Source organism: Rhamphochromis sp. 'chilingali', assembly GCF_963969265.1.
Source record: "Rhamphochromis sp. 'chilingali' genome assembly, chromosome: 12".
Taxonomy (NCBI): Eukaryota; Metazoa; Chordata; class Actinopteri; order Cichliformes; family Cichlidae; genus Rhamphochromis; species Rhamphochromis sp. 'chilingali'.
Genome location: NC_137939.1, coordinates 27,969,445 through 27,994,464, shown reverse-complemented (window position 1 = coordinate 27,994,464; position 25,020 = coordinate 27,969,445). Strand labels below are relative to the sequence as shown.

The window sequence follows — 25,020 nt, the reverse complement described above, 5'->3', positions numbered from 1 at the left end:
CTTACTCATATCTTCAAAATAACTCGAGTCATACTGAAAGCGAGGGACATGCCAGATGACGCTTTGTTGTAGTGATCAATCCCCAGCTGTGGACTACTTTCTTTATTTGCTTTATCTAGAGGTTTTGGATAGCACGGGGGCAAAGGAAGGGCAACAGGGAAGTAGGGTGGCACATCCTACTTCAGTGAAGATCCCCAATATGTAAATTCAGCAAACTAAATATCCACTTTAACACTATTTATTGTATCAGTATCTCCAATAATTAGTATTTTAAGGACATAAAAGTTGGGGGCAGCCGAGGCACGGGGAACGGGTGGATCTACAGCAAGGGGTTGCCCCCCCATAGCTCCGCCCCACCAAAAGTCCAGGTTTCTAGGTGGAGTCTTTTACAGTAGCTTTAAATTCACAGATAAAAATAATTCTTATGTATCTTTATATTAAATGGCTTTTATAAAGTGTTGCGCAGTCCCACTGACCTCCTACACGACAGGCCACATTTGGACTGTTTAGTGGTTCAGAAGCACTTTATCCTTGAATGTTTAAACCAGCTTCACAATCATCAATTCAAATTTCATTAGAGAATCCACATAAACATGCAGACGACAGGGTGAAGCACGTCTCTGAAGAATACAAAGCAGAGGTCTTATGGAGCGTCACGGTTTGAAACTACAGCTCAGTTGGCGGTGCCAAACAACACGGTAGAAGCACACATGTAAGATTGTTGTAGTCTGCATTGAGGACATTTAATGGTAAAGACATGGACAGCCACGTTATTAAGCAGCCCATCTTAACTGCAGTTTGATTCTCCACAGTCTCTTTTTCCTTCACAACTTTCTTTGATGGTAAAAGGACACTTTATTTTTCTTCTCTACTGGAACACACAGATAGTAGGAACTATCAACACATGAATCCAGACATATGTGTATTTCCACTTTACAACACCAAGGTTTAGACCGAGGTATTCTTGCAGTCTCCTTGTGAACTGCACTGAATCCATCGGTCAGAATTGAAAACAAAAAAGGCACTGAGTGCAAATAATAGCTGTTTGCTAACAAGGCACCAAAAACAGGAAGCAAGGTCGTTCTATCTGGACAAACAACTTTATTTGTGGTAATGCATCTATACACTGTACATTCAGTCACTGTAGTATATAAGCATAGCTATTTTCAAACATAATCTCATAAAGTCCTTTCCTTTACAATATATCTGTATCGTTAGAGAAGGGAACAGTGGCGCTGGAAGAGAAAGGCATGAAGAATCAAGAAAATAAAGGAAATAGATGAATAAGCCAAGCCTCTTTTCATACTGTATGTGTGGCATTAATACATGGGAGCGCTCGCCTCTTACATAAAAATATTTCTAGTACTGTATATAGTATTAGCAGCAGCACAGGGCTAAAAAGATACATGAGGATGAAGGGAAAAGAATCAGCACGGTGATATAGTAGGTGTAGCTGTGTGCGACCTGTACTGCAGGTCAGCTGATCCCAAACACACTGTTAAAAATTCATGAGTGGTGAAAAAAGTCATGTCATATAAAGACTACAGTAAAAAAAAGAAAAAAAAAGAAGAAGATTAAATTCTCTTATGCATGAACTGTTTTTGAAACATCTCAGTTAAAACACAAAGTTAAAAAAAACAAACTCCCCACCAGCTATTGTAAGAAAAGAGTTTTTGAAAAAGGAAACACCATGTACATATATTATTACAATATCGTAAATGAAAAAATATTTACATTTGTAAATTCTTATTCAACTCTTCACACTGGCTAGTATACTAATGTGGACTGTTATTGCTGCTTTGCTGCCGTCGTTTAGCAAAATGGTTCTTTAGAAAATAAAATGTGTTTTTAAACGTCAGGAGGACAAAAAGCCAAATGTCATTGTCTCCTTCTTTTGTAGAAAACCACAAGCACTGTAAGGCCATTAGCTATTTCGTAAAAACAACTACAAAATGTACCAATTTCAGCTCTGCCAAACCCAGAGTAACAATTTGCCAAAGCAGGTGGCTTTTTTGCCACAGCGTGCACATAATTGATTTCAAGTACGGGGCGAGGAAAGCAATCGTTCAGAAAAGCGCCCAAAGCTTTTTAGGATTGTGAAGTTTGTTCGTTGCGCTGAAAGGGAAACATGAGTAAACTGGTGGATTCTCAGAATACTGATATAAAGAGCTGCAGAGCGAGGGCGGGGCTTGATGTGACACCCCTCCCTCTGACAGCTTCAGCATCACCTGTCCTGCTCTGGAAACCTTTGGCCCTCCTTCAGGCACTTTAGGTTTTCCAGCATTGATTAGTTTTTTTCTTTGTGTGAAGTTTGATTTTCTCTTAAGAACAACATACACGTGTTGCTTTTTTTTTAATAACATTTCTAAATAAGACAAATTGTTTGATATTGCATAACACAATAAAACCCTTACATGTACAGTATCAATGCCCAATAACTGACTATAAGTATGGCAAACGCTGTCAAATTTCATGCATAAAGAAAATTAGTTTTCTATTAAAAATGTGAACAGAACTGTTAGTTTGAAGTATTCTTCTTTAGAAAGTAAAAACTTCAACACAACAGACAAATAATAAAATATTTTCACATTTAAAACAACATCAATAATTAAAGGAAAACTAGCATCAACACAATGTACATTCTGATTGTATTGCATCCACAGTGTGGCGGCTGATTCACAGCCTCCGGCTTCTGAATACAACGTTTGTTCGTGCTCCTGTTGTCAGACTGGAGAGTGTGCTGCTGCCCAACGCCGGCTTCCTGCTTATTTACAATACTTTCCTAATGAAAACAGAGCAGCAATATTCTTTTGAAAATGCATATAATCAACAAAATGCTATATGGTAGGAGTCGCGTATAAGATGATGCTTTCAAAGAAAGATTGCTGAAAATAGTGGGAGTACGATGGGGGAGGGGCTGTTTTCACCTCATGACAAAGTGCGATTCATTATTGTAAAGTTTAAAAAAAGAAAGGTATATTTATATGTACATACTTTAATTCAAATGAACACTTTGTGGTTACGGACAAGACCAACCACCCAGCCCACTGCGACGGCACGAAAACATCTGGAGTGTGTTACAGACTTCAGGACTCAAACACTCAAATAAAATGCGACTTGTATGTGAGTGTATGCAGAGCATCCAATAAAAGAGCTCGTTTAAAAACTCGTCACCAAGTGACTGGTAGGGATCATCTTTGAGGCTTCATTTGAAATGGAAAATGTGCCTGTTGAACACAAAGCCAAACCTAATCTTTCATGTTAAAATCATTTGCCATGTTTTCATATCCTATCGTGTTTGGGGAGTCGCCCCAATGGGCTGCGATGGCTCCCTGACAAACCCCCGCAGCACATTGGGAAGTCCATTTGTTCATTTTTCCCTCCAATAGCACAGAAAAACAGAAAAACGCTCTTTGTGTACTCTACATATCGCTATGTAATCTATTAAATAGCTTATAATGTCTTCAGACTCCTATGGTTCATCGTGGCAGGAGGCGCTGGTGGAGGCCTTCCCTCCTGGCCACGTCATTGTAACACCTCCCAGCAGGTGCACACGTTGATGTTATATTGTTATGAGTTTATATCACAGTCCTACAGCCTCTCCTTGTGTCCTTGTGAAGGAAAATCCAGGCACAGCCGCACTCAGCACTACAGAGCCGTTCACTGTGCTCCAGTTTTCAGTTCTACGAGTTCAGAGGTGCAAAAGTCAGTGCTTCAGAAAATGCATGCTTCCAGTCATTCCTCTACGGTACCACTAGACTTTTCATGCACAAGGACAACGCTCCTCCATTCTTCTCTGTGTCTCCATTTGAAGTCTTACGTTTTGTGTTCAGTAAACTGAGGGGCAAGCACAGGAACAGTGGTGTGATGCGGGTGACCTGTGGGACTCGTGGGGTGGCGATCATGGTGGCAAATGGAAAAGGTTCAGCTGTAAGGCTGGCTGCTTGGTTAGTTGTCACCAGTGGGAATGTCCTTGGGTGTCCCGTCTCTTTTACTGTTTGATTTGCTGCTGTAGCTCCTTCACCATCCTCTCCAGGTGCTCCCGAGCTTCTCGCTCGTGCAGCAAGTCGGCTCGAAGCTGCTCACGGTCGGCCTCGGCATGCTGCAGCTTCATCTGGAGGTCCTCGATCTGCAAAACGCAAGGGCACAAATCAGCTGGGACTGTACAGCAGAGGAGAGCAGAACGGTCTGGAGTCAAAAGCACCGACCTCACTCTACACAACTCAGACTAACTGGGCTCATGTACTCAAAAAAACTATAAGAATACACTGTAAAAATGTTGTTTCAGGGCTAAAGAATGAACGACCTGGAAGTTTCCTGCGTTTCCTCAAACAGCCACTTGGCAGTGGCTCCAAGTGGGAGTCAATGTTAAAACGAGCGAGGCTTACAGCCAATGCTTTAACAAGTTTGTTCAAACTGTAACAAAGCTAAAAGTGATGCAGAATAAAGGGCGGCTTAATTTTGACACAGGTGTGTAGCGTTGGTACTCAAAGACACCCAAAGGAGTCAGTTGGTTTGAATCTTGCTTTTCACAAGCAGAGCTGACGTCGCCTCCCTGGAATATTGATCCTATATTCAGGAAGTGAGAAGTTTCTCTCAGCAGGTTACATCCTGTCACCAGGTGCTTGCTCATAGAATACGAATGCAGTGAACTGCCAATCTCTGAAAGCTGAACTGAAACAACAACAGTGGCTGTCCCTCTTTTATCTGTGCTCTTTAAAGCAAACATCCTGATCTTTTGGCTCACAGGGATTACACACGGGATTTGAAAGCTGAATCATCACCTGTGCAGAATACTTTGCACGGAGTCGCCCAGCCTCACAGCCTTTATCACAGACCCTCAGCTGTCGGGCTTGCTCTAGCTCCCGCTTCAGGCGGATCCTTGACTCGTTGGCTTCCTTCATCTTCTTCTCACTCTCAGCTCGCAGACGCTCAATTTCCTTCCTGAGGTTGCGCTTTGCCTCAGTCGCCTCCCGCAGCTTTTCCTTCTTGGCCACCCGCAAGAACTCCAACTCCTTCAAAGTAGAGAACACAACAGCCGGGGGTTAGCAGCCTCTTACCATTCACGCTCAAACTCAGAGTTACGGCTGGTCCTGGGTCTGCTTAGCATTCTGTCCTAAAGCAGAATATGTTGTCTTTGAATGTCTCAAATGTTACAGTCTTTCTGTTTGTCTTCCAAACAGGCACGTTTTTCAATAAAAGGAATGAACTAAACTATGTCCGTAGACATGGATGCGTCACTGAGAGAAACTCGGAGTGCCCACAGAGCTTAAACAACATCTTAAATGAGCATCGTAGGAACGTGACCCGCCCCGCTGCCTGTCACAGTCCTGTCTCTGAACTGCTCACACTTCAGTGTCAGTGTTTACACTAAGCCAGTTCAGCTGACAGAGTCTGGGTTTACTTCCTCTAAATCTCTAAGAGAGAGTCAGTCTGTGCCGTGGCAACACGCCCATCGCCTTCTCATGGGAAACGAGCAGCTGGGACTAACTTATCTGTCATCAAGCTTTGTTGGTTCCTACAGTGACAACTAAAAGTCCATCCCCATCACAGCCTGTATTTCACAGAGACTTGAAATGAAAACAAAGCTATGAGGATGAACTGAGCTAAACACAGGAGGAAGGAGAGCAGAGGCTCTGCTGCTGGTTTAGCTTGTGGGGGACATGGATATGCACTAAGCTCTAATGGAAAGTGAAAGTAGACTGGCGTCTGGCTGCTTTTCTTTCTCTGCATGCATCTTGTGTTGCTCACCCACACCGGCTCTGTTCTGCCAAAAATGGTCCAAAAATAAAAATGGAAGTTTGGCCTTTCCCTTTGCAGCAACATCCGCTGCCACTGTTATCATTTGCCAACTCATGCTAAGCTTTGTGGGGAACGACCGTGACTTCTACTAAAGCTCAGTGAATCTCCTGTGTGTGCACACTCTGTGGAGTGTAGAGCTTTTGTTAAGGACGGCTAAAACAAGCCAAAACACAAGTCATAGTGATAAATTTAAATCTACGGCCCCTGTAGGGTAGTCCACTTCATGTCACACAATGCAAATGTGTTAGTTCCCATTTACCTATGCTTCCACTCTTTACCTTGGCACTTTGTATTTAATGCAAATACACAAAAGTTAGGATAATACTCATGTTGCCTTCCAACAAGGATTACCTGCTGAAGGCTTCGTTTCGCCTGCAGGGCCGATCCCAACTTCTCCTCCTGCTTCACCCTCATCTTAACTATTTCGTGCAGAAACCTCTCCTTCGACTCCTTGGAATCCAGCCCACTGTCCAGCGCCTGCCTCAGGCTCTCCAGCTCTGACTCCAGGCCCGACTCTGAAGAGGTGACAGGGGCTGGTGCTGCCACCGATGTGGCTGCCGGTGCCGTGCTTTCGGCTGACGCGATAGTGCAGATGGGACCTTGGACACCGGGCGAGCTCAAGTCTTTGGCTGAGCTGCTGGATGAGGTAAAAGATGGCGACGACAGGGAGGACATGGACGAAACAGCTGTTGGAAAAGGCCATGGAGATGAGAGAGGATGAAACGATCACCTGACCGGGGCTACATGTATTTAGCCAAACAATGAAACAACCTTTACACATCTGATTATCGTTAAAGCGTTCGTTTCTTACCTTCGTCGCGGCTCTCCACCTCGATCTCCACCTCAGAGTCCTTGTCATCCTGAGGCAGCGGAGGTTTGCAGGCTGCTGAGGAAGCAGGCCGAGGGATTTCATGTGCTGTGGACTGGAGCTCCTCGGTAGCTCTCCTCTTGCGAGGCCTGGTGTTGGGGTGTGCGCCCTCACCTGGAGGTTCGCTTCCACTTGGGTAGGAAGTGCTGGGTATCGATGGGGACAGAGGCCCTACCTTGCCTAGTGGTAGCGGAGTGAGGGCGACGTTGGGGGCCACTGCATTCTCTAGGGTCTTGTAATTGTAGAAGCTAAAACGAAACCAGACCAGCATGACGCGTGTTGCTTTACATACAATAACCTAAATCCAGGTTACGCGATTATCAAGACAGAGATCCAATAGTACGGATTGTTACTGCTGTGTTACACAGTCCAATCTGAACAGCCTCAGCAGCCAAACGCGTTGGGAAACAGTCAAAGCGCCCGCAGCTCTTTCCTCCCACTTCAGGAGAAACTGGGCCAGATCATCTGTGATATTTTGCAGACTGCGCTGGCAGCACTGTGCCAAGTGGGTGCCCACGGCATGAGTGTGTCAAATGTGTGTGAATGGTAGAGTGTGGGAAGCTGTGGAACAGTCAGACTTGACCCCTGTGACACCAGCCCACCCAGACAAGTGAGAGAGCACTCCTCTGGGTGGGAGCTCCACATACCCAGCTAAGTGAAGCAACTGCCATCCTCATGAGCAGCAGCTTCCCTTAGACCGCACATCTACTGAACTCAGGTTTATAATGGACTTGGTGCTGTTCTCACCTGTCTCTCAGCAGAGCCAGCGGGTTACTGGAGGGCTCCTTATCACCCGCAGAGATGTGGGGGGACCAGGGTCTGAAAGCTGAGGGCCTCTGCCTGGACTGAATGCAGTTCAGCCCCTGGAGAACAAAAGTGATTCAAGTTAGTGAGGAAATTACACCGAGCCACAGAGTTTAGGGTTAACAAGGACAGAGATGGCTAATCAGATTACCTTTTTCAAGTAATAAGTAAAGTAAGGGATTACTATTGCAAAAACGGTAATTAGATTACCGTTACTTTCCCGTAGGAACGCTGCGTTACTGCGTTACTAAAACCGTGATTTTTTGCGAGAGTGTCTCATGACAGTGACGTAAGCGAGTGCGACGTTCGTGACAACAGCTGTCTGCAGATCAACAGTGGATCACATATCGATTGTGGGAGAGAGTATGAGCGTGCAGCGTTTAAAGCGTGGAAGTACTGACCTTACTTTGACTTTGATTCCATAAAAAGTGACAAAAACATTAGCGTCCGTTGTGCGTGGGAAGAAAACTTCTTTTTACAGCGAAAAAACCCCTAAACTTCCAAGCAAGCACCGAGTGCGCAACGACGTAATGGGAAATTCACAGAGAAACTCGAGGATTCTTCCACTGACCGCTGCGGCACACCTGCACCAGGGCAAACCTCCGCCTACCCTGCTCCTGCTTTACAGGTGAAAATAGAGCAACAGGACCGCTGAGTCTTTGATTTTATTTATTTTCTGCTGTGTTTTACTTGCATCTATTTGAAAGACTGAGTGTAAACAGAAAAAATATTTTATTTTATGTGCTGGAATGTGCAGAAAATAGGTTTAAATGTTAAACTAATTTCTTCCAGTCAGAGAATGTTGCATGTAATTAAATTTTTTAAAAGATTAAAACTAATAAAACAAGTTTTAAAAAGAGACTTTTCCATTTGATTACATTTTGCATGATGGATTATGCAGAAAAAGTAGAATTGGGCTGAAAGATCTATCGCTTTATCACCTATTCAGGTTGTAAATCGTGTTTTTAAAAAGTAACTAAGTAACTAAGTAATTAATACTTTTGAAAATAAGTAATCAGTAAAGTAACAAGATTACTTTTTGGGGGAAGTAATCAGTAATTACTTGACCAACACTGAACAAGGACATTCCCATTGGTCACAACTACTAACCATTAAAAAACTACATAAAATGTATTCATTTTTACTATCAGCTCACAGGAAAAGTCGATAAGCGTGTGAATATTAACATAAACATCTTTATAACTTGGCCATAACAACAATATGCAGTGAAGAAACTGTTCCCTGTTGTGATCATGTAAACTCCTGCTCACAGTCCCAGGTCCACTGCTACAACAAGAACAGGAGCCCACTTACACTATGAACCTTCTCTGGCTGTGGGTGAGGACGACGGCTTTTTGTTTCTACTTCATGGTATTTAATATGATTTTTTCTTACTAGTATTGGTTTACTATAATAATGGACTCTGATATGTTGGAGAAGAGAAAGAAAAGATAAACACACAAAGAAAAATCGGTCGCAGTGTTGACAGGTTTGTGTCGCAGCGATCTCTGCTCTCTGAGAATCTCCATGAACCTCGAACACTGTAGAAACTCCTCTGAGGTCAAACCTCCAAACTGGGAGGTGAAATTACACCAGTGGACTGTTCAGCAGTCGTGACAGCAGTTTGGCACTCATCAGTTAATGAGATTTTATTTACTTCTGAAAAATCATAACTTTATTAGGACTTATTAACTTTACCATGTTACAGCTGCAAGTTACTGTAAATGTTTTAGGATGTTCAAAGAAAAAGAACAAATATTTGTTTGCACAAGGTTAATATTCCCAAAATTTCATTTTGACATAATGTAAATATGAAACATGGATATTAGACAGGTGTCACTGGTATCAGAACATTTCCCTCCTGTTCTTATGGTGAAAGCTGCCGTTTATTCTGGGTACAAAGAGTAGAATGAGTCACTTCAGTTGTTGGTGTAAATGTGTTACTGTGTTGGACACACTGGACATGGGTCAGTACAACCAAGCGTCACTCAGCACGTGGCCACCATTAGCACTGCATGCCAAATCTAAAGATAGTGCTGTGTGTCCTGATTTCACATGTTTTTGCATATTTGTCAGTTACGTGTTTCACATCGTCACACAAATGTCAGTAGTAGAAAAAGACGACTGAGGTGAATACAACATTTTGACTTTTGATTTGATTCATTAAGAGAAAAACGGCTATCCAACCCTGAACTCTCAGTTCTTTCTTTAGATTGTGACACAAAGTCATTTCTGAGGCTCCACAGTGAGAGCCTGCATCCACACATGTGGAAAACTTGGAAGAGTACTGGACCTTCCGAGGAGAGGAAAGAGCACATCATCGACTCAGAAAAGAAAGGGGAACAACATCTGAACAAGTGCAGGCCTAATTTGCCTCAGGCTGCATTCATGATTCAACAATGAGAAAGAGACCTGTGGAAAACTGTCACCAGTGGGAGCGCTGTGAGGCAAAGCCATGCCTGAATAAAAAGAAGAAAAAGGCCAGTTTCAGGTGAACCTCAAGCACACTGAAGTCATGCAGCAGGTCAATACTCCACAAGACACCAGCAGGTCGAGGCTCCCAAAATGAAGTGTGGATCTGAAGTCAAAGAGCACACTTCACTCTGAAATTAAACTTCATACTCGAAAACTGTCCGATGTGGCTGACTTAAAGCACTTCTGCACAGTTACTGCAAACATTTGAGGTTTCGTCATATAGACCAGGAAGTTTGGAGAGCAGAATGAAAACTGGACTTTTTCTCCACTCTGGTTATGTGTCTGATATAAAAATGAGCTTGATGATCTGAAACAGATAAATGACAAATCTGCGAAAGAAAGCAAACCGTTCATCTTCACATGACATCACGTGTCATGTCGTGCATCATGATCACCAACATGTTCTCCTGATTTGACACTGACCTTGTTGGGAGTTGGCAAGGACTGCAGCCAGTCGTGCTGCTTCGCTCTGTCGGCCAGCGGAGTTTGTGATGAGAGGTCGTCATGTTTAGACCTTTTCATCGGGATGGGATCGGACACCTGAGAACAGAAGAAGGTGTGTTTAAAGGATCAATCAGACCATGCCGATGTCTGCATCACTCCAGTGTCAGTGAACTGAGCAGCCTGTACTGGGGAGTGCCAGCAGGGGTCTCCGATGGCTGAAGTTAAATGTAGGTGTGCCGCTTACTCTTCGTGTGTCGTTCTATTTCTGGCAAAGGTCACACACACACACCTCACAGTCCGCTTTATGGCAATGTGTCACAGAGTAACCAATGTGAGGGCATGTGCTCAGAGGCAGCCAAGAGAGTGTGTGAGTGTGTGTGTGTGTGTGTGTGTGTGTGTGTGTGTGTGTGTGTGTGTGTGTGTGTGTGTGTGTGTGTGTGTGTGTGTGTGTGTGTGTGTGTGTGTGTGTGCCATCCATATACACACACGCATGTGTGTATTTATATCCTTGTGGGGACATCTCATTGACATAATGCTTTCCCTAGCTGCTTACCCTAACCATCAAAAATGGAGGCCTAACCCTGACCCTAACCTAATTGTAACCCTGACACTAAAACCACATTTTGAGTCTCAAAAATGCCTTCAAACTCATGGAGACGGGATTTTGGTCCCCACAAGGGCTGTTTGTCCCCACAAGTATAGCAAACTACCAATTTTTGGTCTCCATGAAGATGTTAATACCCTCCCACTCACACATTCGTTGGAATGAGTGTGTGTGTGTGCCATCGATATACCCGTACAGACAGACAAGCAGGGGTTTGTTTCTTTTCCTCCCCGTTATGCTGACTTTGTGGCTATGACCTCAGCCTCTCTAGGCTGTGACTGTCACTAGTACACACACACACACACACACACACACACACACACACACACACACACACACACACACACACACACACACACACACACACACACACACACACACACACACACACACACACCGAGTGATTACAGTGACTGAACAGATTGCATTCAGCTAGACTTTAAATATGATAAAGACTGTTTTAATTGTAGAGTATTTACTCAGTAGCAGCCACAGCTCCAGGAGCCACAGACTGCCCGGCCCTGTGGCCCTGTGGCCTCGAGGTTCCTGACACTGAGGTTGGTGAAACCGTTTTCATGACTGACCTACTGTCACACTAAGCAGGCTTAAAGTAGGCGTCACGGACAGTGTGCTCCACTTCATGGCTCTGCACAGAACATGGAGGAAGCCTATTTTATTCTTAGTGACTGCTGAACTTAGTCCTGGACTTTGTTGAGGTCACGGCTTGGACTGGAGGTCACATGTAGCCAGGTTTGCCTCGGCTCCGTCAAACCATTAACATTTATGCATAGCTTAAATGTTTTGGCAGGCACCTAAAATAAAATGTATGGATCTCAAAATCCTTATCATCGGAGATAGATGCACTCTCTCACTGTGGTTTTCTCTGTGAGGACTTCTCTTGAGAATCAGCGATGTGAGCAGGAGTAGCACTATCTTTACACCATCACACAGAGCAGCCCTGCGTGATGTCAACAGGTGGTCATTTGTAATGGGCTGGACGCTGCTTCTGTCGACTGTTGGCAGTGTGTCACGTCTGCCACATGTCTGTGTAATCAGAGCTGCTCTCGTAGGAAAGTGGCCAGACGATCAAATACCACTGAGGTCTGCCGATGTGACAGCTGGCCTCGATCTGCCTGACGTAAGACTTCGTGACTTTCCATAGCAGCGTCACAGCATTGAAGCAGCCTTCATTATCTGGTCTGCTGGTGTAAGGGAACTGTTATCTGGAGGCTCGGGTCTCAGAGGAACACAGTTGTGGTTCCTTTAAATGAGAAACCACGCTCAGCGCTCAGCTTGTTTAAAGACGTCTTTTCTATAAGTGTCTCAAAGGTACAGCAAGCACCAACGTACAGTCAGGTTTTGTATTCCTATTGTTTGCTAAGCTCTTTGATAGAGAACCTTAAACTATCTAACAGAGAGTGATTCATGGCATCATTACACTGACTGTTAATATATCAACTGCAAATTTAAGCATTTTTAATTAAAAAAATGGGTCCAAATAGCTTTTTTTTTTTTTAAACTAGGCTTTGCTCTGGTGTAAAAAACAAATATATTCACACACATTTATCACCTTTTTACCGCCTTAGCACTTCAATCAGCACAACTATAGCTTCAATTTTTCCATTAATTCTAACTAATATTTTTATCTGCTGTCATTTTGCTGTCAGTTGTAAACCTGTCCTTCCATGTGCTTCTATGGAGAGCATCGAGTAGGAGCCCAGAACAGAGCTCCATGAGAACAAACACAGAACGAGGAGGAGATACAAGAACCTGTGGCCAGGTGAGGGTAGTTAAAGTAGCAGAGATGAGCAAGTGTAGGCTGGGACTGATGTCATTAAATATGGCACGACTCAGCAAACATGTGGGTAAGCACCCTGAACCAGCTCTGACACTTTGTGTCCACTCATATATTTAATACTATGTTACCTTTCAAACAGGCTTCCACAGTATACTGGAGTCCCACACTCACACAATAATAAGGACATTACCATTTTTCATAGAAGGTAAACAAACACAAAAACCCCTATAATAGCGCACAAGAGTCTTGGTCGCTATGATTGTGGGTTATCAAGAGATCAAGACGTGTCCTAGATTTGACTGCAGCCGAGCAGCCAGAGGCAAGCGGCTAGAGCCTGCAGCTGAGAGGGAGAGGGGGAGAGGGGGGTGGCAGACAGCTCTGGCTCTGGGCAAAGTCTCCGTGCCACGTGCCAGTCCTTGTCTCGTGGATTAACAGTTGCCAACACCGCGGTCTCCATACGGTCCTGGTAATCACGGGCACACGGGAGGAACAGGGTCAACAAAGCCGGCAGCTGAGCCTGCGTGCTTCAGCGATGCAGAAATCTGAATGTCTCGTTGATTGAACAACGGGAGGCAAAGAGTCAGGAAATTCCTGTTTGAGGCATGTCAGTGGGACTGGTTCTCAGTCCAAAAGTGAGCACCGGTGTAATCTTTACTACTGTGTCTGACGTCACGGTGTGTGTCATTGTCTTGCTTTCTTCATGAGGAATAAGTCTCTAAACCAGCGATGCCTGTCGAAGCGCAGACCCAACAACTACACCAACCCTACCCCCCTAACCCTATTATAGTTTGATTTCTGACATCATCTTTATACGTGAGAGTAAACGTTATCGAAACGCTTGTGTGGGATGAATGACGAGTCTTCGAGCAAACACCGAGACCTTGACCGAGATGTGAGCAACACACATCTTGTTTATTGGAAACTTCACAGTCCTCTCCAGATAAGACGCTGTGCTCAACAGGGTGCTGTAAGTCAGAGTTCAAAGACGTGCCAAAGTATGCAAGCGTGCACACACACTTGTGCACCTTGCAGCAAACCCACTCCCTTTATGATCCGGCGTGGATTCCACAGCAGACAGGATGTCACACTTCTAAGATAAGACTTTGTGATTAAGCAGGGCGTGTTAGACGTGTCGAAAGTGCACCGTCTATGTACTGCCTTCCAGTGCTTGTATTATCTAGGCACAGGCCTTACTGCGATATCGAGAGGGTGGCAGTGGCTCTTATTGAAAGTCAGATATGATTTTATTAGGAGAGCTGCAGAGTGGTGTACAGGCCGGGATCTGTCAGATGTGCCTCGCACGGGAATCGCACAAAGGATCGAGTCACGGAGCAGCATATGTTGAAAAGGTCTGTCCGTAGCATGTGTCTGGCAGAGCCGTGGTGGGTGTGTATCTCTGTTAGGAGTGTTTGCGGCAGAGACAGGAAGGGTGGAGTGAGAGCAGTCTTCTCAGTTTAAGTCTGTCTGAAAATCCTCAGTTTCACTTCCTGTGTCTGCAGGCCATCGCCGTTTGTCTCTATGAATAGAATCTTTTTGTCAGACTTTTGTGTGTAAACCATTTTTACACATATATGGAGAAGAAAATCCTGAAAAGAGCATGACCACGAGGTTACCACTGAATCCCCCGCACCACGAGCGCTGTGCAAAGACATTCAGTTCTTTAAAAACGTACATAAGTCTTGCAAAGACAAACGGGGAAGTGAAACTTTTAACAAGACTGACACTGCTACACTCTCACTGCACTGACCTTTAAACGGTTAACTAACATATATACTTGTGAAGCTGGGCACAATCTGAGATGGAAAAGGAACGCTAGAGCAAGATCCCAGTGTTGATGAAAGCTGTGCTTTCTTATTGTGTTGTACTCACAAACACAGAATCAGTCTGACTACAGAAACATGTTCAGTTTGTTTTAATCATTCCCTGCATGCTCCGATACACCGACAAGACGAGCAACACTAGCCGATCCTGTCTGCTGACGTCTGCTGAAAACCATGACTGAACACGGCGGACGCACACGCTCTTTCTTGACAGCCCACTGTCACCACCACATTGTTTCCTTTGCTGCCACTCCCTCCTCTTGCTCGTCTTCCCCTGAACCTCCACCCACCTACCCAGCTCTTTTCGTCTATCTGTCTGAGAGCGTTTCCTGTGTCATAGATTACAGGATGTCCTCTACAAACAAGTTAGATTCCAGCTGCAGAGAAAAGCGAGCAAAACAGAGCCTCGCAGAAACATACTTGCAGCACAGCCTCACAGAACCTGACAGCTGGCTTCAACTAAACAGTTACATTAAAAAGAAAACGTCACTGAGTGGTTTTTTTTGACTCATACACAAACATTAGTGCAGGCATTAAACTGTGCTGAATGTTGTGCGTTTCCTTGGAAAATCAATTTCCTTTTGTGATTTCTGTTTTGACTGTGTATCAGGTGGTCAGACCGCAGATGAATCAGAGGCAAACAGCTTGCACGAGTAAGGAACCAAAACAGGTCACCTAACCCAAAATCCACCACATGCCAGGCTGACATGAAAGGGGCAAATAACTCTGCTTCTCCTTCGCTCAGGAGCCGCACCCTGCCTGTGACCTGACTTTGGCCTCACTGCATGTCTTGCTAAGGGGCCCGCTGCAGTGGAAAGGGAGGGGCTCTTCCTGAAGACAAAGCGGGAGCTTAGCTGCCTTTGTACATGAGAAGCCACAAAACCCAACATATGCTGGGGAAACAAACAGGTGTGAGACAACATGCTCCATTTTTGATGCAAATAAAAAGGACGGACCCTGATGCTCTGGGATCAGTTCATTGGCTCTGGATGAACAAACAATCTCACTAAGTGGCTTTTATTCAAGAGATATGTGAAGGTGAACTCCTCTGTGTGCAGACTGTGTGTGTGTGTGTGTGTGTGTGTGTGTGTGTGTGTGTGTGTGTGTGTGTGTGTGTGTGTGTGTGTGTGTGTGTGTGTGTGTGTTTCAGTGTGCGTGTGTTTCAGTGTGCGTGTGTTTCAGTGTGCGTGTGTTTCAGTGTGCGTGTGTGCGCACACGCTGAGCTTCAGTTTTGGTTGGTAGTTCGACCCACCATCACCTCCTTGGCCGACAGGTCACAGAGAACAATCGTGCCTCTGTCCTCTATGGAGTAAACAGAAACACACTTTACATAATTACAGCACTGCATCAGATCACTCTTATTATTCAAGACTTCCCAGTGTGCTGGGGTGCAGTTTTCAACATGAACTGGTTTGCTGACTCCACTTGAAATGGCCTCATCTAATATTCACTTTGATGTGGTGCAAAGTCATTTCTCCTGCACTCAGCACATAAGTAACTGAGTTTTTCTTTTTTTGGGAAGTTTTGAGTTAGAAGGAACAAGTAATAAGTTGTTGAGTTCACTGGGTAACAGACAACTACCAGCTGTATACAGAGAGGAGGCCCATGCACGCTGGATATAAACACAGACTAGGACAACTGACACCGACGGCCAAGGACTCCCTCCTATTATCCTTCTATGAAGTCTGCTCGAGCCTACCATCATGTGCAGTTGCTCCAATGTAAACTGGCAACAGTGCAGTCAAACCAGGCTAAACAGGACATCGGTGCAGATGGAGATTATAAAGTCTAATCCCCCCTCCATCCATTCTCTTCCAATCATCAGGGTTGCCTATCCCAGCTACCATGGAGCAGCACCCTGGACAGGTCACCAGTCTGCCCCAGGGAGTGACCAATTAACCTGACCCCACTAACTGCATGCATTTGGACTGTGGGAAGAAGAACCCATGCAGATGCCTTGTTGCTGTGAGGCAACATTGTGCGACGTGTTGCCCTAATCCCCATCTGAGACATCATTTACCCCATCAGCTGTGAAATTTCTACACTGCCAGTTACCCCTTCTTCCTGGAACTTTGACCCAATGTTAGATCTGACGATTCTGTTTATTTGAAATGGACATGTTTTTCCCAGGAAAGATGTGGCAGCAGGTCTGTAGTTGTTTTTAGGCCTTTTCCAGGAAGACTCCTGAGAGGCTAGTAGACAAAACAGAGGGCCAACTTCCCAGAGACGGTCTAAAGTTCAAACACTTGTAGCAACTAACCAATACAACCCCTGTACAACACTAACAGGCCAAATATAATGGTTAAATTACATACTTACATCCTCCTAGTTCATGTCCTTTGTAGACATGAACTATACTATTTCAGGAGTCTCAAAATCACCTGACCCTCTAAAGGGAACGCGGCGCCTCCGTCTCAAACACACATCAGTAAAATTAAAACCACCAAGTCTTTTTAATAGGTCATAAAAACCTATAAACTGACAGATTTGTGACACCTCATGGAGGGCAAGCTTTCATTTAGAGCACCAAAACTGTCAGTTTCACATGACAAGACTGATAACTGTGAGAGGAAGCATAACGAGAGGGAGGACAACACACGTATTGTGTTGTATGCAGGCCTTTCCCACTGGCGCCCTGGAGGCCGTGCAGATCCACACACACACACACACACACACACACACACACACACACACACACACACACACACACACACACACACACACACACACACTCTTACACTCTTTAGGAAGGGAGAGGGGTCTCCATTTCCTGTCGCCAAATTTGCTTTGGCAACTCTCTCCGTGGGAATGGTGAGAGACCAGCTCCGCTGAGCCACAGAGTGCTGCAGATTAGCTTTCCATCCTCTCAGTGGGGCCAAACCCCCCAAAACACAGAGAGAGAAAGAAAAACTAAGATGGAGATAGAAGAGAAAAGGTGGGGGTCAGGGTAAGCACAGACATATGGGTATTTCCAGAGCTGTGCTTTATTATTCTCTCCTTAGTTTTGCAGTTCAGAGGGAACTGCTACTGCTAACGTTAGCAGATGCATTGATGCTGCATGTTGGATTTGAAGGACTGACAGTGAACTGTTGTATAATACAAAAGTGTTTTATCTCTTTCTTTTCTTGAGCGTGCACATGAATTCCTTTGTGTGTGACGGTGCCACATCGAGCTCTTTCAGAATAAAGAAACCAAAAAATGCCTAAAATATCGTTGTGATGCAGAGAGGCAGAACCACAAATTATGGACATTATGTGCTAGCAAGCACAAAGACTTGTGGAACTACTTATACATTTCTCCCCATACTCTAAATGTATTTAAAGTATGGTCCATTGCTATGCTACATTTGCCTTTAGCAGCGTGTCCATCACAGCCTACATTATGTATGTATATGTATGCTTAGCCAGTCCATCCATTTATTAATGTCACAAAATGTGAATCAAAAGATGCAAAATTAATTCAAGTCATTTTTTATACAACAGTGACTCTGACTGGCATTTAGTAACTTATCAAGGCTCCTGTTAACAAAGTGAGAAAAGAACCCTACAGCAGGGCTACATGATGTCACACAGTGGGTGTTTCCTCGGTTGTGTGAGTGTTTGCATGTATGCACTTCATGTTTCACACAAAGACGTCTAAATGATTATTATGCTATGATATTAGGTGACAAATTTAAACCTGTACAAGCTGCAGACTGTTCAGCTGGAGGATGTTTCAGGTAAAGTATCAGCTGTTCTCATATCTCAGCTTGATTGTCAAAGGCGATGATGAGCCAGACTTGTGTTTGGAGAACTGTGGGATAGCACGGAAGAGAAGGTTGAAGAGCGAGGAGGAATGTGCTGATGAAACAGCTGTCCCATTTTAAAGATGGCCAGATGTGAATTATGGGTAATGAGGGCAGGAGTGTGTCTGTGTGTAGGCTGCAGAAATGGGAAATGCAGAGCGTACATCATATTTCTGCTTGGTGTGTAGTGTGCCTCAGGGCTGAGGTCGCTAGTGAAAAGGTCACATGGCTGAGCAAATTCATAAGTAGCACTGTGTGTGTGTGTGTGTGTGTGTGTGTGTGTGTACTGCTGCTAACTGGACTGGTGTGCAAGAAGTTGTTCCTTCACACACACACACACACACACACACACACACACACACACACACACACACACACACACACACAGTGGTTTTCCAAATTACTGGCACTGGAACAGCAACAGGCATTCTGGGTGCCTCCGTTCAGACTGTAGCACATGCCTTAACATGTGACAGCCACACACATGTTAAAGCACTCACATACACACACACAGAATAATTTGCACACTCCTAAATACACACAGTGTGCACAGGTTTATGAATAAGTAAAAACACGCCCACTCTCAAGCATCAGAGCTGGCAGCTCTGTTGTAATAATGTGAGAGTCACCGTGAATCTCTGCAGCACTGAACATGGCAGCATGCAGCTGACTGAAAACACACTTATGTCACACTCTGTGGAACGGCTTCTCCACAGACCAGAGATGATATCGTGGACCTTTTTGGGGTCCATAGTTTAAAAAAAAAAAAAACGTCCAGCTTTGACACTGGCCTGGCACATCTGGTCCCCACTCATTGATTCCATTACTTAGTTGGGGGTGGTCAGCTGCAGTCACCCTCTGGTCCTTGCAGGTGGCTGGGGTGGTCTCTGGGGCTATGGCAGTCTGGTGCCTTCCTGGGGGCTGGAGAGCTGCCGTTTTGGGGCATCTGTGCGTCTGCCTCGGCTGGTGGTGGTTGGTGGCTGGGGTGGGTGCTGCCTTGCAGTCTTGGGATGTGGGGCCTGGGGGGCTTGTGGTAGCAGGTGCTGGCACAGGGCCAGGTGGCTGGCCTCCTCTATGCGGGTGCAGGCGCAGGGCAAGGGGCCCTGGTGCCCGAGGTTACCTGATTTTCTGGCTGTGCGGGAGCGATCTGCAACCTTTGGCTGCTCGGGGAACAGTCGGAGAGGGAGCCGTTGAGATGGCGGTTTGGGGAAGTGGCTTGTCTTGGACTGGGGCCAGTCTGCCTTTTTGGTCTTCAGTGTTGGTTGAATCGGTTACTGGTGTTGGGGCTCTGCGTCCGGTGGAGTCCCCAGAACTGGGGCCTGTCTGCATCAACTACACTACCCATTGCAGTGGGAGCGATGGGTTCAGGTGATCCGGGGTGTTGACACAGGTCTCCACAATTTTAATAGGACAGTTATTGTTTACACCTCATAGAGGTCACCTTCAACACTGACAAGCAGGGAGAGGAGCAGGCAGGTCTTTCCACAGTATTTAGTTTGCTGTAGTGTTGACAGCAGAGCAGCAACAGAGGGACTCACTACTCAAAGAAAGAACCTGGCCCCCACTGTACCTGTCAGTCTCTACTTGGCTAACAGATGGACTGTGCCTATGGAGCGCTTATTGTATGAGAGGGAATGCCAAGAATTTCATGGAGGCTGAATATGACCGCCTCACCTCCTTTTCTGAGAAATAATGTTAAAAATCATTAATAATGGGGGGGAAGGAGCTTGCAGCAGCAGAGTGAAGCTGCAGAGACAAGTCATACTGATAAATCATAACCAACATCTAAAACAAAGCCTCTGGTCTTCTAAAGGGAGATCCAAGACGAACAACCAGAACAAACCTGGTGCTCCCAAACTCTGCACCACATTGTTCCTGCAGGACGTTTTCCCTCATCTGAAGGACTTGGCAAAGCTTTGTGTTGTCTGGATCTATGTCACGTTAAAATTCGACATCACTGTGAGTCCAGCATGTATCCTTGAGCTGGCAGTTTGCTGTCTGTGGATCCTCCAGTCAGAGAGGAGCATGGGTGGGGGCTCGCAGTTAGTCTCCCATCATCTTGCAGGCATCATTAGGCCTGATAAAGTCTTTGTCCCTGGTGCATTGCACTACCAGGACCAGGACAGATGCCAATTACAGTCTTAACCTTTCTCTTGCACTTCCTGTCTCTACTTCACTGACTCCTCTAGCTGCAGGGAGGCGGGGCCGATACAGATGCCACCTCACTGGAGACACTGAAAGCTGCCATCACTGCACACATGTAACACGCAGTGCTTCTGCTACATGGACACAGCCATCAATGGGCCGCCTTCACAGGTTCACTGTATCTACAATGCATAATTTTCATTTGACATGTTCAACCTGTCAGAAATGACACATGTGCTGTTATAACAGACGGTAACCAAGAGGAAAAACAACCTTTTAGTGAACTGCAGAACTGGTCGTGCCTCGGTCACATGTTGGACAGAGGACCAGATCTCTTCATCAAAACTGTGAGACTGTGCTGTGAGGCCTGAAATGAACCCTAATAAAGTTACATCAAAAACGTTCAGGCCAGATTCATTATTAAACATGATGTAATAGTTAACAAGAGTTACAATGTTCACAAATGTGCTTGTTTCTGGTTCTAGTTCACTTTTAATTGCAACAAGGAGGGTATGGAAGAAATAGCAATGTCTGATCACATATAAAGCAAATGCTGAATGAGCTGAATAACCAACAGCTACACAGGCTGAACTGGTGAACCTGGTGTGTAGTCGGCTCGATGCTTACACTGCACAGCTCTAATATAAATAAAACGTCTCACGGGGAGATAATTTGCAGATGGAGTGGTCTGCTGTGACTCAGTAGCTGTAAATGAATTGTTGATCACATAAACAAGCCTCTGGCACTTGAGACAGCAAAGCTGATATGCTGAGTTGGAGGATAATGAAAGGTGTGAATGTAACGATGTGTGAGCCGTAACCACACTCAGGTCGGAGAGCCGGAGGAAACTCAGCGGCTTTGAAGAAATGACAAGAAATGTATGTGTGATGATGACACAGACTATGGGTGCATGTTATACTGCAATCATGTTTCTCATTCAACAGCAGTGACGAGCTGCAGTAACAAACGACACAAAGATCCAGCCCTCGTCACGGACGGGCTGACCTTTCCCTTAAGAGTGACCTGGTGAGAGTCAGACGTGGCGATGTGATTAGGAGTGTGTGAGGGGTGGACATCAGATGAGGTCAGCAGTGAGTCCAGTGCTAGTCAAACATCGGATTACAAAAAGCTGCCACAGAGACGAGGTTCAAACGAATGAGCGAGAAACAAAGTAATCTAGCCTCAACGTTTACATCACTGAGAGGATGTGGATGTGACTCCAACTTAACTTTACAGTTATCCCCATCTCATCGAGTATCAGCAGGATGGGCTCAAACAAAGCCACAGTCCACAGCACACATGCCCTGTGTCAGATGATCTTTGCCGCCTCACAATATCATTCAGGTTGTTATGGTGCAGCTATGACACAGTTTGCATGTCCATCAGTCATCTATAGCAGCTACAGCTTGCTTACAACATTATCATAACTAGTAGAATATTTAGAATACAATAAATCGAAACGGGTTGAAATTCAGATATCAAAGACTGTGTCCATAGAAGAACCTTGTAATGCTCTCACACAGTCTGAGAGCAACTAATAATTCATGTTGAAGTGTAATGAATGTGTCATATTTGCCTTTTGACCCTTCAGCGGTTCTTTGTGCTAATCCAACTATTAAGGGTCCAGGCTGCGAGGGACCCGGGTCGCCGCTCTAAATAGTCTGACCCAAAAGTATCAGAACTGATTGCATCAGTCACAGATGAACACAAGCAAAGCTCGCCAAATCCCCTTTAGCCATGCTGGTTCTTGGATAATCTTGCTGTTTGCCCACTGACTGAACCCTTGTGTTACTCAAAAATCAGATGGGCAGAAGCTACGTTCGTTCCTTCGCTTCCTGTGTGCGTGGTAGGATGATGCACACCCTCCAGTTTCAGACACCGCGACTAGCCGCTCTCCTAACCAGGCTGCTGTCTGAGAGGCCCTGATTTTTAGACAAACCGCCCTCACAGGCAGACAGCAGCTCACTGTGCGCTGCATAAAAAGGCGGCTATATTTATTGATGGCAGTGTTTGTTGTAGTTGGGCATTAAGTGGGCCCGAGTACAGTCGCACTAATGGATCTGCAGACATACTCGGTCAATACGAGCGCTACACTGAGCCAATCATCTGATGTGGAGAAACAAGCTTTTACACATGCTGGCTGCTGAAATGCAAGCTGTGGTCCTCAAGTGTCATTATGTAGAGAGACAGAGCACAGTCAGGGTGTGGTAGGGTTAAGTGAATGAAGTGTGCTGTGTAAAATGCAAGTGCCTACATGCACAATATAAATATGAAGCTATACAGGCTGCAGAAAATGTTTGCCAGGAACTTTAGAGACTAATTACTTTGTGTGGTATACACACAGTCCTCACTGCTGCTCTCATGCATTATTTCCAACCCGACCCTCCCTCCATAGGCACAAACAAATCTCCACACAGCAATGTAACGTGTCAAGATTACACCAGGAACATGCTCCATCCCACGCACGAGACGCAGAGGACAGACGATGCTTCTCCTCTCTGAGACGCAGAGGACAGACGATGTCTCTCCTCTCTGAGACACAGAGGACAGACACTGTCTCTCCCAGCACACCTCTATTGCTGGTCCACGGTGAAGACAGCCCTCCTGCTTCTATTCCCACCACAGTGCAGTCATGTACCTGTGACAGCAGACAGTGCTTAACCACTGATCTCCTGTGACAGTTGGCCATCACACAGTAAATGCTGCAGCACAGCACTCTTCTCCATACATTTCAGTTTGGTTTATATAGCACCAAATAAAAACAGCTGTCCCACTGTGCTCTACACTGTAAGACCTTACAGTAACACACAGTTTGCATTAATACATCAGTTCCATGAGTTACAAACTTACAAACCGCGAAAAGGGCAGAGGCGATGAACCGGGCCAAAGAGACATCTATGTAAGCGGAAGTGTGCCAGACTAGAAGTTCGCAGTTGCAAGGTGAGAAATGAGAAGTGTTTCAGCGAGAGACATTAGGTCACGTCCTCCTAGAGCGAAGTGAGTGTCTCGGGGGCAGGAGAGACAGCCGCCATGTTCCTGCAGTGCTACAGCAGGAAACGGTGCCTGTTACACATTATGAGCTGAGTTCAAGCCAAGATTTATGTCCAGATTCATCCTACAGTGTGAAAGACTTCCATCTGCAGCTGTAACAGTAGTTTGGTTTTAAAGAGTCAAACTCTGACAGTTATAGCATGGCTATGGTCACAGACTCTCCAATGAGCCTCTTTGACTCAGCTGAGAGGAAATGTGTGCAGCTGGACGTGTGCTTAATATGCCAACATCACACCTCAGTGCGAGGCCCGGTGACTGCTGGCCCAGTCAGGGACTGCAGGCGTAATGGTCCGGCTTGTTAGCGAGCACTCCAGTTGTGCAACGTGATGGCAACGCTCGCGACAGCACACTCATCACTAATGACGTTGTGCCTGTGGGAGCAAACTGGGAGCTTTCTTTTTCCTCTTCCTAATCAGCGAGTCCAACCGTCGTACCTGCAGCTAACTCCACTGCACTGCTGTAGGCACTGTTAAAGTTTTACTGTCCAGTAGAGCTGGGCGATATGAGATTTTTTCATATCACGATATGTTTTTTTCATTTCAGGCGATAACGATATCTATCACGATATAAGCCAAATAACTATATTTGTAAGATTTAAATGTGCCGTTGCTCACAAGTAAAATGTGAAATAATCAGCAGCTTGTTTTTATTTAAATATTTATTTCCCATAATAAGTTCAACAGGGTAGATGTACTTAAGGAACATGAGACTTTTTCAGATAAATAAAGACAAATATTGCAAACTACACAAAAGGCAGCCGCTAAAGCGTTTAAGTTTCAAAATAGAACAAATGAAACAGACTAAATTGTCAATTCCACTTAGAAACAAAATATTGATTCTAAAAATAAATCTTAGTTTGTTTTACAGAAGAACAGACAAAACTGACTAACTTTTGTCAATATCAAATAAACTGAGAACTAAAAGGAAATTCTCAATCTCTCCTTGTTGTATAGCTTAGCTTTTCAAACAGTTTTAACAGTTACTTTAGTCTGACAAAAGCCGAATGACGAATTAGCGCTTCCAGTCAGAGACTGAGGCTACGTCCACACGTACACGGGTATTTTTGAAAACGGAGATTTTCCGTTTTCGTTTTAAAAAATAATCCCGTACACACATAAAGGCAGAAATGAAGGAAAACGCTGCTATGAACATGCCAAAGCAGCAGGTGGCGCTAGATTCCTAACCGTGCCGAAATGTTGGCCAATCAGAAGTCTAGAAGCCTCGGTGGGAAAAAGTAAACAAAACTGGGGCATAGAAGCAGAACCGAGTTGTATGTGTGGACGGACAGTAACTGTGTGTATATGTAAGCATTTAAACACTGCAGAGAGTAGAATTAACAGTAACAGTATTGTAGAAATTCATTTCACCGAAACAATAACGTGGCGCACAGTGTGACGCATGCACCAGTTTATTGTATTTCCAGAC

At 45.0% G+C, this 25,020-nt stretch overlaps 1 protein-coding gene across 1 annotated transcript in view; it reads right to left on the bottom strand.

The window, feature by feature from the left end:
* Positions 1-1,088: 1,088 nt before the first annotated feature.
* The window catches only part of skia (v-ski avian sarcoma viral oncogene homolog a), a 66,480-nt gene continuing 42,548 nt past the window's right edge, over positions 1,089-25,020 (bottom strand). Inside the window, exons 2-7 of the mRNA XM_080898966.1 lie at positions 10,373-10,489; positions 7,418-7,533; positions 6,614-6,918; positions 6,154-6,488; positions 4,785-5,015; positions 1,089-4,129 (exon numbers count right to left, since the gene is read on the bottom strand). Of these exons, the coding sequence (XP_080755092.1) occupies positions 3,992-4,129; positions 4,785-5,015; positions 6,154-6,488; positions 6,614-6,918; positions 7,418-7,533; positions 10,373-10,489 (1,242 nt within the window). The 3' untranslated portion in view covers positions 1,089-3,991. The remainder of the gene's footprint in view (positions 4,130-4,784; positions 5,016-6,153; positions 6,489-6,613; positions 6,919-7,417; positions 7,534-10,372; positions 10,490-25,020) is intronic.